This window comes from Astatotilapia calliptera, chromosome 9 (assembly GCF_964374335.1).
Source record: "Astatotilapia calliptera chromosome 9, fAstCal68.1, whole genome shotgun sequence".
NCBI classification, from domain to species: Eukaryota; Metazoa; Chordata; class Actinopteri; order Cichliformes; family Cichlidae; genus Astatotilapia; species Astatotilapia calliptera.
The window spans coordinates 584411-599854 of NC_137430.1; the positions used below are offsets into that span (position 1 = coordinate 584411).

At 44.4% G+C, this 15444-nt stretch overlaps 1 protein-coding gene across 2 annotated transcripts in view; it reads right to left on the minus strand.

Annotated features, from left to right (window-relative positions):
* Positions 1-15444, minus strand: part of palmdb (palmdelphin b) — a 92910-nt gene that overhangs the window by 5141 nt on the left and 72325 nt on the right. Inside the window, exons 6-8 of one of the 2 annotated variants that reach the window (XM_080306279.1) lie at positions 7160-9596; positions 6985-7076; positions 13-158 (exon numbers count right to left, since the gene is read on the minus strand). In XM_080306279.1, coding sequence (XP_080162405.1) covers positions 13-158; positions 6985-7076; positions 7160-9596 — 2675 coding nt within the window. The remainder of the gene's footprint in view (positions 1-12; positions 159-6984; positions 7077-7159; positions 9597-15444) is intronic. The other variant, XM_026179202.2, reaches the window with a different exon arrangement.

Here is a 15444-nt window from a genome sequence, read left to right on the forward strand (position 1 = left end):
GTCTCAGCCCACCTATTTTCATTAGTCTCCGATCCCGGTCCCCGCGCCACCTCCTCTGGTCCTAGTTTCCATTCTGTTCTATATTCTGGATTCACTGGCAGCCATCCCATCATCTTTTTGAACCCATCCATGGTGCCACCATCTTCACAAAACTGGACCTGAAAAACACCTACCATTTAGTCCACATCAGATATGGGAATGAATGGAAGAGAGCCTTTAATTCCCCACTGGGTCACTTTGAATACCAAGTCATGCCTTTCAGTCTTACAAATGCATCATCACTTTTTCAGGCACTAGTGAATAACATTCTCAGAGATTTCCTAAACCTTTTCGTGTTTGTCCACCTCAATGACATTTTTTCCAAGGATCTCCCAGATAATTGAATCCGCTTTCACACGGTGTTTCAGTGGCTGCTGTATGTAAAGCAGAGAAGTGCGAGTTGCATTCACCATCCGTCATTTTTCTGGACTAATTTCTGGCAGGGGGGCAGGTGAAGACGGACCCTGCCAAAATCTGAGCAGTCGCTGAATGGCCCACTCCTTCCACTCGCAGGCACCTTCAACAGTTCCTTGGGTTTGCAAACTTGTACAGACGTTTCCCATTTTATCCACAACAACAGTCAGGTAGCAGCACCTGTAACTTATCTCCAAAGGTTGATTCTGTTCATCTGGACGTAGTGTTTTGTGGGAGAAACGTTTCTCACTCATCCAAGTGACGTCTTCAGTCTCAGCTGACTGCAGGTTTCAATCTTATAAACAGTACTTTTGCATAATGACTGAAACCAGCCCACTGAAGGAACAATGGGCTGGGAGGTCAGTTCCTTCATCATAATTATGCAAATTCTCATGACTCAACAACCACTGGCACATCTGTCACCATCTTACAATGCTGTGATTGCAGCTAATCCCCAACTCTCTGTGAGTGGTACTCATGGCCATTGATCAGTGGGCTTTGATCAATGGTCATGCGAATTTGCATAATTATGATGAAGGAACTGACCTCCCAGCCCATTGTTCCTTCAGTGGGCTGGTTTCAGTCATTATGCACATGTCCTGTTTATAAGATTGGGGAAACCTGCAGTCAGCTGAGACTGAAGAAGTCACTTACTCACCAGGTTGGTTGAGCATGCATCAAGACACCTGTAACTTACCTCATGTCAGCAAAGGTTTTGTTCACTTGGCCACCTGAAGCTGAATCAGATCACAAGAACTTAACCTATTTGAGAACAGCCAAGAGACTGAACGCCCGTCAAGGCTCACTGGTCACTATTTTTTGCACGTTTTAACTTTAACTCCTATCGTTCAAGGTCCAGAAATGTCAAACGCTCTCTCCCGCCAGTTCGTCACCAACACTAGTACTGCTGAGCCTGGCTACATCCTCCCTGGTTCCTGCAGGGTGGGTGCAGTAACCTGGAGAATCAAGGACACGATCCAGCAGGCCCTTCAGGAGAAGCCTAACCCAGGCACTGGCCCGCCTGGTTGCCAGTTTGTACCCACCTCTACATGTGCCACAGTACTCCACTGGATCCATACCTTCCATTTTTCCATTCATCCTGGGATGAGTAGGACCATATGTTTGCTTCGCTGTCACTTTTGGTGGATTCGGTAGAAAAGGATGTGAGAGAGTACGTAGTAGCTTGCCTGCAATAAACACCATAACCAGTGCTTTTTCAGGTTGCTCCAACCACTAGCCATTCCACAGAGACTCTGTTCCACATAAATTTTGTTACTGGTCTCCCCGCTTCCTCGGGAAAAACTGTAATACTCACCAGTGTTGATAGGATTTCTAATTCAGCCCACCTTTAGCATTGGACAAACTGCCATCAGCTGTTGAGACAGCTAAACTATTGACAGATCATGTTTTCCGACTCCACGGAATTCCAGATCCTGTCTGATCGAGGTCCTCAGTTTACTTCACAGGTGTGGAAGTCCTTCTGTTCTGCATTGGGAGCTGCTAGGGTTTAAAATGATTAATTAAAGCTGTTTTTATTATTTTTATATACACAACGCAATGTGCTCAAAAACAAGTTGGCGCTCCATGTTTTGAGGATCTAAAACGTTGTTCAGGGGTGGCTTGGGGTGGCTGTGGCTCAGGAGGTAGAGCAGGTCACTTACTGATCGGAAGGTTGGCGGTTTGATCCCTGGCTCCTCCAGTCTGCATGCCAAGTATCCTTGGGCAAGATGCTAACCCCAAGTTTCTCTCCGATGCATCCACCGGAGTGTGACTGTGTAGTTAGACAGCACTAAGTCCAAATATTGAGAACTGACGGGAAGCAGAGGGTTTTGCTACATGCTTACACATCACACTAGATAATGGTTAGAAGGATATTTGCTAGGCCGAAGAGAGTTAAATAGAAACAGTAGTAGGATATTATTAAAATGATCAAGGCTAGGCAGGGAGGTGTTTTCTTTTCTGTCTTGTCATTCCAGGAAAAGAAGCAGATAATGAGGGTCATGACTAGGGATGGGTATCGAAAACCGGTTCTTGTTGAGAACCGGTTCCCACTGTTTCAATTCCTTGGAATTGTTTGCCATTTTTGCAAACGATTCCCTTATCGATTCCAGTCGCCCCAAATGACGTCACCACGTTGTGGAGCGTCATTTACCTGGCAGGAAACATGGCGGCTCAAACGCTCAAAAGTTTGGTTATACTTTACGAGAACGGATGACAACAGGGCAACTTGCAATACTTGCAAAGTAGATATTTCATTTAAGGGAGGAAACACTACGAATATGCAAAAGCATTTGCTCACAAAACACGCGATGACCTTAAATGAATGTCGTGTTTTTAATTCCGCTCGACTCGTGAATCTCAACCCAGCAGCAGCGGTAACGTTTGCACGTCCTCTCCCGTTAATGCAGCAGGTAAATAATCAACTAACAGTGCATATTATGTTAGCGCGATCTGCCTTATTACAAAACCATTACTGTGCATTTAGTGACCATGATGAGACAGAGTCTGGCTCAGATGCTGGCAGCTCTCGCTGCAGTCTACCGGTAGCGTCTCCTTACAGGCCAGGATAGACGAATGTCACCGAGCAGTGACTCAGTTTGTGGTCAAAGGCTTGCACCCATTTGCCACAGCAGATGCCCCGATTTCACTTTGGTAAGTGAATGTGTTTAATTGTAGGCAGGGACATTACTGGATATTCTTGTGTAATTGCTACAGAACAATTTATGTTATACTTTGTTATTGCTACAGAAGAATATTTATTTTATTATTTTACATTTACAATTTTTTTTCCTGGGGATCCTGTGACACCCCATTGAAGAGCTGTAGGCTGGATCTCTTAAGATGTCACTGTTGGGTTTCTAAGGCCATGTTACTCCTAAATTTCTATCTTGTTCAAAGAGAAGATATAAACTGAACTGTGTGCTGTTGGACTCAGGCCGTATTATTTACCCAGGGAATTCTCTCACGTCATCTTGGTGGCTGTTTATGTTCCCCCCTCTGCTAACCCCACAGCTGCATGTGACACTATCCACTCTGCCATAGCTCGGCTACAGACTCAGCACCCGAGTGCCTTTATTGTGATCTCGGGTGACTTCAACCATGTATCACTGGACAATACACTACCAACATTCAAACAATATGTGGACTGTCCCACCAGGGGAGAGAAAACTTTAGACTTACTGTATGCTAACGTCAAGGATGCATACAGCTCCTCCTCCCTCCCCCCACTTGGTAGGTCAGATCATAACCTGATTCACCTCACCCCCCGCTATGTGCCAATTGTGAGGAGGGAACCTGTGACCACCAGGACTGTCAGGAGGTGGTCAGAGGAGGCAATAGCGGAACTACAGGGCTGTTTCGAGGTGACCGACTGGGAAACACTCTGTGAGCCTCACGCCGAGGACATCAATGGGCTTACTGAGTGTATCACAGACTACATAACTTTCTGCACCGACTCCATTGTTCCAGCTCAGACTGTTCATTGTTACCCAAATAACAAGCCGTGGGTGACTAAGGACATCAAAGCCCTCCTCAACAACAAGAAGAGGGCTTTCAGAGGGGGCAACAAAGAGGAGGTGAGGAAGATCCAGGTGTTACTAAAGGACAAGATCAGAGAGGCTAAGGACAATTACAGGAGGAAGCTGGAGTGGAAACTCCAGCAGAACAGCATGAGAGAGGTGTGGAGGGGCATGAAGACCATCACTGGATTCAGGCCAACCAACAGCAGGGGAGCTGAGGGAGGTGAGAATAGAGCCGACGAGTTGAATCTGTTTTTCAATAGATTCGACACCACAGTGTCTGCTCCCACCCCCACAACCTCACCTGCAGTCAGCCTGGAATCCAGAGCCACACCACTGTGCCAGCCTCTCTCTTCACATGTTGCCTCCTGTGAGATTCCTGACACCCCTCCCCCACCCATCACCTTCACTCAATACCAGGTTGAGATGCAAATGAGGAGACTTCACTCAGGCAAGTCTGCTGGACCAGACGGAGTGAGTCCCCTTGTCCTCAAGGCCTGTGCCCCCCAGCTGTGTGGAGTCTTTCATAAACTGTTTATGCTGAGTCTGAGTCTGCAGAGGGTCCCGGTGATGTGGAAGACATCATGCCTCGTCCCTGTACCAAAGACGCCTCGTCCCAGTGGCCCCCAGGATTACAGGCCCGTGGCACTGACCTCCCACATCATGAAGACCCTGGAAAGGCTCATCCTGGACCAGCTGCGACCCATAGTAAGACCACATCTGGATCCCCTTCAGTTCGCTTATCAGCCTCGTCTCGGAACAGAGGACGCCATCATCTACCTGCTCAATCGTGTCTACACCCATCTGGACCAGCCGGCGAGCACTGTGAGGGTCATGTTTTTTGACTTTTCCAGTGCTTTCAACACCATCAGGCCGACCCTCCTGGGTGATAAGTTAGCAGCGATGCAGGTGGATGCTTCTCTGGTGTCCTGGATTGTTGATTACCTGACAGGAAGACCACAATATGTGCGTCTCCCACAGTGTGTGTCTGACAAGGTGATTAGCAACACAGGGGCACCACAGGGGACTGTCCTCTCCCCCTTCCTCTTCACCCTCTACACCACAGACTTCAGCCACTGCACAGAGACCTGCCATCTTCAGAAGTTTTCTGATGACTCTGCGGTGGTTGGATGCATCAGCAGGGATGATGAGACAGAGTACCGGGCTGTGGTCGACTCCTTTGTCACGTGGTGTGAGCAGAATCATCTGCAGCTCAACGTGGCAAAGACCAAGGAACTGATCGTGGACTTCAGGAAGACCAGGAAACACTTGACCCCTGTTTCAATCCAGGGGGTCAGTGTTGACATTGTGGAGGACTATAAATACCTTGGAGTACACATTGACAATAAACTGGACTGGGCTAAAAACACCACAGCACTTTACAGGAAGGGCCAGAGTCGTCTCTATTTTTTGAGGCGACTGAGGTCCTTCAACATCTGCCAGAAAATGCTGAGGATTTTCTATGAGTCTGTTGTGGCCAGTGCGATCCTCTATGCTGTTGCATGCTGGGGGAGCAGGCTGAGGGTCGCAGATGCCAACAGACTTAATAAACTAATCCGTAAGGCCAGCAATGTTGTGGGGATGGAGCTGGACTCCCTCAAGGTGGTGTCGGAGAGGCGGATGCTGTCCAAGATAAAGACAATGTTGGATAACACCTCCCACCCACTCCATGACATGTTGGTCAGTCACAGGAGCTCGTTCAGTGAGAGACTGAGATTACCGAAAAGCACCACTGAACGACACAGGAAATCATTCCTGCCTGTGGCCATCTCCCTGTACAACGCATCCACTTAACATACTGTTTGCTGCTACAACTACACATGTTTCTTTTCCAAATATTTATTTATAAGTGACTTATGTATGTATGTATGTATATATATGTATATATTGTACTATTCTTAGTTAGCGTATTGTCTGTCTTGTCTTAATGTTGGTTTAAAATGGAGCACTGTAACAAAAAATAATTTCCCCCAGGGATCAATAAAGTATTCTGATTCTGATTCTGATTCTGATAAAACAAAGTTCTAAGCTAATCGACCTTAGTGTTCTCCTTTTTTAAAAATAATCAATAAGAGAATCGATAAAGAATCGAATCGTTAAACAGAATCGAAAATGGAATCGGAATCGTGAAAATCTTATCAATACCCATCCCTAGTCGTGAGTGAGGAGAAGGCCAAATGGAGACATCAGGATGGTTCGGGGAAGAAGACAGTTATAATAATAGTGTGTTATTGTTGGGTTATAAAAACGATACGGCCCGATCCAGGGCCGTCCTTTGTGTGAAGACAGGTGGCTGTGTTCACATGGAGGTCCAGTCCAACTTGTAATTCCAACTGCTGAAGCAAATTAAATCTTTTTAAATTACATATATTTCTCCTGTAATTCCTTCTGAAGAAACTGAACATGACAGAGCCCGGATCAGTCTCAGTTCCAGATATCATCCCCAGACCAACAGCCAAACAGAAGGGTTGGATCAGGAGCTGGAGGCTACGCTTCACTGCTTCACTTCCAACAATCCATCAACTTGGTCATCATATCTTGTCTGGGTGGAGTATGTACACATGTCTCACACCTCATCTGCACAGTTTTGTCTTCTGTTGAGATCTCCCTAGGATACCAACCCCCTTTATTCCCAGAGACACAGATTGAACTTGCTGCTCCTTCTGTGCGACATCACTTGCAGCGGTGTCAACATGTCTGGACACAGGCCAGAGACATTACATTTATTTATAAATGTTTATAAGGCAAAAATAGTCCTTACGTTAGATGAGGTCACACAAATTACTAGTAAATGCCGGAATTAACCATGAAAAAATTTGTATTTATGAAAACACACAAACAATCACCTCATATCTTATTTACACTATAAATGAGACAATGAGCACATTATGTTTGAGCTTATTTATCAAGTCTCAGGTTTCATAATGACAGTATAAATATGAAATGCAAAGCATGAAATTGCATGTTTTGGTTGATGACAAAGAAATTCAAAGATGTTTCATCAAGAACTCACTCTGTGATCACACGATAGAGCAGCACGATCCATCCTGTGGGTGGTTTTCATTGGTGAAGATGGAGACGACTTGCACTTCACAGGAACATCAACTAATACGACACACCACAATTGATAATTAGCATTAACATAGGCAAATGGAGGGAAAAACATGGTGAATATCATGCTAGCATACCTGAGTTATTAAAGGTCAACGTTTCCATGCGATTTGACAATACTCTTTCTGCGCAGAACCTGTCTTTGGCATACAGATTTTCCCTCTCCTTCTTCAGCTCATCCTCCCTCTGCTTTACCATCTTGATCTCTTCATCCACCAAGGATATTGTGCTTCTCGAACGTAGTTTGAAAAATGGGTTGTTCAGGAACATTTTTTCCTGGGGCTGCTCACATGCTTTACTGAGAGAGAACTCAGAGGCACTGCGAATAATCAAATTGGACGTCTCCAGGATGATGACACTGGAGCTGGTCTCTTTGGAGTGCCACTCACTAGACTGAGCTTTCATGTTGTCTTTAACATGCCTGGGACTAGAGGTAAAATCATTGCTAGGGTCCAGAATAATTACATTGTTCGCTGACATTTCATGTTTGAATGGTTCCTTGGTAGGTGAGGAGGTGATGATGAATGACGGCGTCAGTGGAGTGCTTATTGATCTAGGGATACTTCTTGATGGTGCACAATCAGTAGATTTGCCCATCCTGGAAAGGCCCCTCTCCCTTTTGAAATTTTCTTCCCTCTCCAGTGATATGCGAATATCCCTTTCAACTGCTTCTGGATCATCATAAGGGGACCTGTAACTGGAATCATCCAAACCAGAATCCTCTGAGCAGGGGCTGAATTGGGTGTGAGGATACTCCCCAACCAGATCTAAGTTTTCCAGATCATGTGCTTTCTTGTGAGGTCGGTCAATGTTGCGTACTGGAGTGTACATGAAGCTGTGGCTGCCGTGGAAGCTCAGCTGCTTGGTTGTAGGTAAGACTACCTTGTTTTTGGTTTGTTCCTCCATTTCCCGCCACTGTTTACGAGCCAGCTGGAAGTCCACGTGCTCTGTACTAACATTCTCACTCTTGGTTTCCTGTATCACACAGAAGTCTTTAGGTAGCTTCTTGACTGCATCTACACTGATGTGCGGTTGGTGAGTGATGTGGTTATAATTGGCATCTTTACCATTCTCACTCTCATCTTCAGATATTTTAGACAAGCCTTGAAGGCCTAACGGGTTATATTTAACCTCTTGTGAAGGGCTGGGAAAAGGAACGTTAACCTCGGGCTGTTCCAGAACGTCTTCCACTTGCGGGACCTCAAAACACACTTCATGAAAAGCGTTGCTGTCTTGGTCTTCAGCACCTGTCATCTCAGCTTTTTGTACAAAGAGCTCCTGGGCACTCAACTGAAGACTATCCAAGTATGAATCATCATCTTCTTTATTAATAGAAGAGGAGAATATTGTTCTCCATTTTTCATCCGTCTCACTATCTGAAGATGCTGCTGCAATCTCAACTCTCAGGCATTCTTCCATTTCATCAGGACCAGGTTCATGGCAGGATTCGGTGGAGACGTCTGACATAGCTTCTTCTCTAATGCACTGTGCTAACATAGACTCCTCTGTGACGGATGGTTCAAATATGAGTTCTTGGGCCTCTGGGTCTTTATATATTTCCAGATTTAGATAGCCATCTTGTTCAGAATGCAGATAATTGTCAACAGCCCCAGGCTCTGGCTCAGGATACTGATCTAGCACAGGGTCTAGCACTGGTTCAGGGTATTGCGTTGATTCTGGGAACGGCTCTGGCTCAGGGTCTAGCACTGGTTCAGGGAATTGCGTTGATTCTGGGAACGGCTCTGGCTCAGGGTCTAGCACTGGTTCAGGGTATTCCTCTGGTTCAGGGTATTGCGTTGATTCTGGGAACGGCTCTGGCTCAGGGTCTAGCACTGGTTCAGGGAATTGCGTTGATTCTGGGAACGGCTCTGGCTCAGGGTATTCCTCCGGTTCAGGGTATTGCTCTAGTTCAGGGTATTGCTCTAGTTCAAGACTTAGTTCCTCAGGATCTTCACAAGGCTCTGGGCTTTGTACTGGTACAGCATCTTGTTCTAGCTCAGGGGTCTGTTCTTGCGCAGGATCTAGTTCTGGTGTTTTCCTCCTCTTATGTTGGGGGTCATTCTCACACACACTGTCTACACTGGAGAGTGGGTCGGACACAGATGAGGTGACTGATTCATTCCTGCTGAGCTCTTCACAGGCCGGCTCCAAAACCAAAGCTTCTTTTTGATTCTGACAAGCCGTTTCAGTGCAGACGTTGGGGTCAGAGCAGTCAAGCTTGTCATTTGCGTCTCTGCTGCGTGGCATGTCAGTTAATAAAGTGTCGAGCGTTACCTTTTCCAATGGAGACTCTGGGACTAATGGCGGTGTCGCTGAACAAAGAAGCTCATCATCTGCAATAAAATCCTGTTGCTTAGGTGAATCAGCCATGCCAACATCCACTTCACAATCCATCTCCAACGCTGATTGTTCTGCTGTTTCCATGGTGATGGACATGGAGTTGTGATCCTCAGCTGTGCTGCAACCTTTCTTCAGCTCCTTTCCATCTGCCTCTCTATCCACTGAGGTAGCCTTCTGAGAGAAAAGAGAATAAGAGAAGGAAAGATTTGTTTTTTAGAACGGAGAATTGCTGTTTGTTTGTTTTAAACACACACACACATATAGAGGTGTGTGTGGGTGTGTGTTAATTTCTCTGTTTCCTCTGTCATTGAGTGCAGAAAGAAAGGCAGCGTATAAAAAACAGCTAAATTAGAGAGTATTTTTTGTCTATTGTGTCTACCCTTATGTAAGGACTGGGTCTGGGTACCACCACACACTTTAAGTAAGCTTTGTAGGGGCTGATTGCTGCTACATCAGGAAATGTGTCTGAAATCTTGTGTTGCAGCTTTATCTGTCAAAAAAATCAAGTCTTGTTTGCAGCGTTTTTGATAAATAATGTCATAGGAAAATGTAGCCTGTTCAGACCATAAGCCCTATATATGCTGTTTAGTTACACAAGTAACCAAATAATAAAGACAAGAAGTAGTGACAGAAATGTACACAATACAAAAGACTCTCCCTGTGTGTTTGTGTGTCTGTGTGCACACGTCTGTCTGTAAATATGTTTGTTAAACAAATAGAAAAAGTGAGTACTGCCATTACAAATGCCAGGATGCTACTTCCTACATACATTAACATTCAAACTATCAGCCACAACAGTGGCTTCTTAGCTTTGCCACTGAAGGATAGCATAAACTGTGCATGTATTTAAGCTGCAAACTTTCCTGTTATTAAAACTAAATTAGAAATAACACACAGAAAAGATATATGCTTACTAAAATGTATTTAATCTTTTGCACAAAAGCCTTTGTTGATGATGGCAGCTTCAAGCTGCCTGCTGTATGGAGAAACTAGTCGCATGTAGTGTCATTTTGGCCCATTCTGCCACACAGATTTTAAAATTCTTCTCATGGAAAAGAAGGTGTTGAGTAATCAGGCCTCATCCTATTTCAATGACCTTACAGTACCAGATCATCCTGTGGGTGATACGGTACAGTGAGCAATTTCTATATATTAGTGCTATTTTTTAAATATGTAAACTCTGTAACATGTTGTACTACTTAATTAGTTTAGTCTGTTACTGTCTGGAGCAACTGTAACCCACATCATTTCCTTAGAGCAGCGGTCTCCAACCTTTTTTGCGCCACGGACCGGTTTGTGCCCAACAATATTTTCACGGACCGGCCTTTAAGGTGTCGCGGATAAATACAACAAAATAAAACTAGTACCGGTACCGAAAAAAATAAGATTTATTCATAACACACGTGAAAAGACCCAGGAAAACAGAGTTAACGATAAAAACGATAACACAATAACTCTGACAACCGATAACAACCTTGAAAACCAGACATTTCACACCTGAGCCTCAACTCTCGCGGCCCGGTACCAAACGACTCACGGACCGGTACCGGTCCAAGGCCCGGGGGTTGAGGACCGCTGCCTTAGAGAATAATAAATAATATTCTGATAACCAACAAAACTACTATGGCCGCTGTTAGGGCCCTCACCTTGTTAACTCCCATTGTGTTTATACGGCACTCTGTATTTAGTCATTAGTTATCATTAATCTCTGGCTCTCTTCCACAGGGTGTCTTTCTCCTGTTGCAGCACATCCTAAGCCTGGTTCTGCCAGAGGCTTCTTCCTGTTGAAAAGGAGTTTTTTCTTCCCACTGTCAGCGAAGTGCTTGCTCAAAGGGGCTCATGTTTTGTTGGGTTTTCTCTGTTTTCTTTGTACCGTGAGGCAACTGCAGAAGCATCCACCCTCATTTTGTCTTCATCATCCTGCAGCAGCAGATTTTTAACAAGACTGTCTCGGTACATTTTTCTAGAGGTTGCAGATTTTACTCCACTCCTGAATCTATATCCACTCTCAGTGGTGGGCTGGCTTAGAGCAGCGGTCCCCAACCTTGTGACCACTTTAATCTCAGACAATATTTTCATGGACCAGCCTTTAAGATGTCGCAGATAAATTCAACAAAATAAAATGATACGATTAAGGCAAAAACTGTGGTATTTTGTAAATAAACACGAATTCACTGTGTAACTGTGTAACTTTATTAGCAGCGGCCTCCTGAAATGCGCCAACAATAACATCCTCCTCTTTCCCCCTTAATGCTCTCTGGTCGTTATGGTAACGCGTAAACATTTCTTTCAATATAAGACACAACTACAACACGGGAAAAGACCCAGGGAAACCCAGTTAACCATAAAAACCCTGAAAACCATAAATTTCACACCCGAGCCTCAACTCTCACGGCCTATGGCCCGGGTGTTGGGGACTGCTGGCTTAGAGGACTGAGGCCTGTGCAGATCAACAGTGGGGAACAGTGCATCACATTGGTATATTCCACATGTGATGGTAACTTGTGTGATTGCCTCAGAGTTCGTCTTAAGTGTTGTCGTCCATAGTACCATTAAGTTCCTGATGTTATTACAGTTCTCCCAGCAGGGATGTCATCTTCACTGCTCTTCATGCACTTCTTATCAAGTTATGGCATTTTCATAACACAGACTTGCTTGTGCAAAAGCCATGAAAACAATTAAACCTTATTTGACATTTGTCTAAACATGAATAGGAATTCAAACACTTTCAGCACAGTATGAAGACTTTGTTATCAAAATGTTTCATTTTATTATCAAAGCCTTGCTGACATTGGAAATAGTTCTGTAAAAATGTAGACATAAGCTAGAGAAAAAGTGTTCAGACAGAAAAATGAAACGTGAACGATTTGTTGAAACAAAACTGCGCGAAACTATATGCATGAGACAACAGATGAAGAAAATATATACAGTCTTAAAACAGCAGCAAGTCAAAGTGTGTAGGCACGTAGCTACAGTTGAGACAGCTCACTGAAGTTCAAACCAAGCCTCAACATAAAGAAAGATGATTGTTGATGCAGATGAGCTGCTGTGAGTAATTCAGGTTGATGTACAACCATGGGAATGGTCTGAAATGAGAAAATACTCAGTGAGCAGCAGTTCACCCTGTTGATGTCAGGAGTCAGAGGAGGATGTCCAGACTGCTTTGAGCTGATAAGGAGGCAAGAATAACTCAGTCAGCTACTTCTTACAAACGAGCTAGGCAGCATCTGTATATAGACATAGAAAATAATGAATCAAGCAGAAAAAACAAATTGAGTTCCTTTCCATCTTGCAGGAGACAAAAATGGCTTTTCAAAGAGCAAAAAGTGCAAAAAATATCATCAGCTGCATCTTCCTGGAAGATACTGAAACCCAGGCCATAACTTTCCAGAGTGAAGCAATATTTTAATGGATGTTTCACATGGTGGCCAACACCTGTTTGCTCACTGGGGAATCCTACAGGTCTTAGAAACTTCAACAATAAAACTCATGGACTTTATGGCTGGTCTTTTCCTTCTTTAACTGTATAAATTTACCGTGTAGTCTTAGTGTGTTGTAAGGCAGCGGTCCCCAACCCCCGGGCCTCGGACCGGTACCGGTCCGTGAGTCGTATGGTACCGGGCCGCGAGAGTTGAGGCTCAGGTGTGAAATGTCTGGTTTTCAGGGTTTTTATCGGTTTTCAGCGTTATTTTGTTATCGTTTTTATCGTTAACTCTGTTTTCCTGGGTCTTTTCCCGTGTGTTATGAATAAATCTTCTTTTTTTCGGTACTGGTACTGGTTTTATTTTGTTGTATTTATCCATGACACCTTAAAGGCCGGTCCATGAAAATATTGTCGGGCATAAACCGGTCCGTGGTGCAAAAAAGGTTGGGGACCGCTGTTGTAAGGTTTAACCTTTCGAGGTGGGGTATGGTTTGGGACCACAGCCCTTTATAGGTTTTAGGTTCTGTTAGCGATGCTTGTTTACATGTGGCTAAAATTCCTCCCGATCCTACTTTTAATTAGGACCAACAAGGAGTAATATTTAACTGTACTTTGGTCACTTTGTTATATTCAGGTCCTCAAAGCTGAGCTCAGTGTTTGTAGAAGACCCCGTCTTTGTGTTTCAGTCTCATCATACCTTCCTGGACCATGAATCAAATTGTTTTCTATCTGGTTTCATCTGCAGTTGGATAGTGACAGTGGCAAAGACTGCCAGTGGAAGGTTTCACACTCACAGACACACACACACGCACGCACGCACGCACACACACACACGCACGCACGCACGCACGCACGCACACACACACACACACGCACACACACACACACACACGCACGCACACACACACACGCACGCACGCACACACACACACACACACACACGCACGCACGCACACACACACACGCACGCACATGCACGCACACGCACGCGCGCACGCACGCACGCACACACACACGCACTCTCTCCTGTAACGACACAAGAATGCGACAGACTTGGTGCCATGGTAACCACTGAAAGGCCTGGCACTTATACTGCAATGCTCAGCTGTCACCTCCTCCACTTCCACCTCCCCCGCAACAACTCATCAGCAGCCTGTTAAATGTGACTGGAAGCAGTGCTGTACTCAAAGTGGACATGAAACACGACATGTATTAAGTCTAATTTACATCATGGGGCCCTACACTAAAACCTGTCATAGATTTAACACAAGCCGGATCTAAGACAATGCACAATGTCTGTGGATGGTTACTGCTAATGTTAGGTAACTAGTGACAGAACCTAGACTGTGGTGGAAAACAGGGAAGCTAAAACTAAAAAGCAGTTGAAGGGCATCACTTTTATTCCATCCCTGGCTGTAGCAATGAGCTTTGTGTTTAAAGAAAAGGCAAAGATATACTGTTCAGTCTGACTGTCACTTTCAACACCTCTTTAAGCAGTAATTAGTTCTTCATTAGTAGCTGTAACACTCTACATGTGTTGGAAGCACTCAGAGAATACAAGACAAATAACTATCTGATTATCTGACCACTGGATGCACAGCTTTGTGTATTTTTTTATATTCAGTTGATACAGATGGGTATCAGATTCTTCATGTTAGTATAAACAATACATTCAACAATAGTCACGGATTAGTGTTGGATAGATTTTGTGAAATCTCCAAATTTCCTTTTCCTTTTTTAAAAGGAAGAACAAAAATGTTTGGAATCCAGCTGTGTTGTTCTTTTTCACGTTCTCTCAGATGAATTTCATCAGCACCATATATGTGTTGCATCTATAGAAAGATTGTAATCGTTGGGAAAAACCAACACAGCTACCATACACCACCTTGGCGACAGTGGGAAAGAAAACCCCCTTTTAACAGGAAGTATGATGTTGGGCCAGAACAGAGTTCACTGCCGCTGGTGGTTGGATGATTCTGGAAAAGTCATTCCTTCATTCATTGTTTTGCTGATTTAAATTTTATCAGCAAACTGTCCTCCTCTGTATACAGAACACTGTCTATATATGGGACCTCTATAAAGCAGTGGCTTTGTCCTCCTCTCATCCCCGTCATGGCTCCGGAGGTTTCTTCCTGATAAAATGGGGGTTTTTCTTTCTCACTGTCGCCAAAGTGCTTGCTCATAGGGAGTCATTTAATTGTTGGGGTTTTCTGTTTTTTTGTGTATTATTTATAATATAAATTCAAATTCAATTCAATTCAATTTTATTTATACAGCACCAAATCACAACAACAGTCACCTCAAGGTGCTTTATATTGTAAGGTAGACACTACAATAATACATACAGAGAAAAACCCAGCAATCATATGACCCCCTATGAGCAGCACTTTGGCGACAGTGGGAAGGAAAAACTCCCTTTTAACAGGAAGAAACCTCCGGCAGAACCAGGCTCTGGAGGGGCGGGGCCATCTGCTGTGATTGGTTGGGGTGAGAGAAGGAAGACCAATGAATTCAGTTTAATTTATATAGCGCCAAATCAGTTACATTAAGGTGCTTTGGCGTGGATTCAATTGCAGGATCAACTACTGGATTTAGATT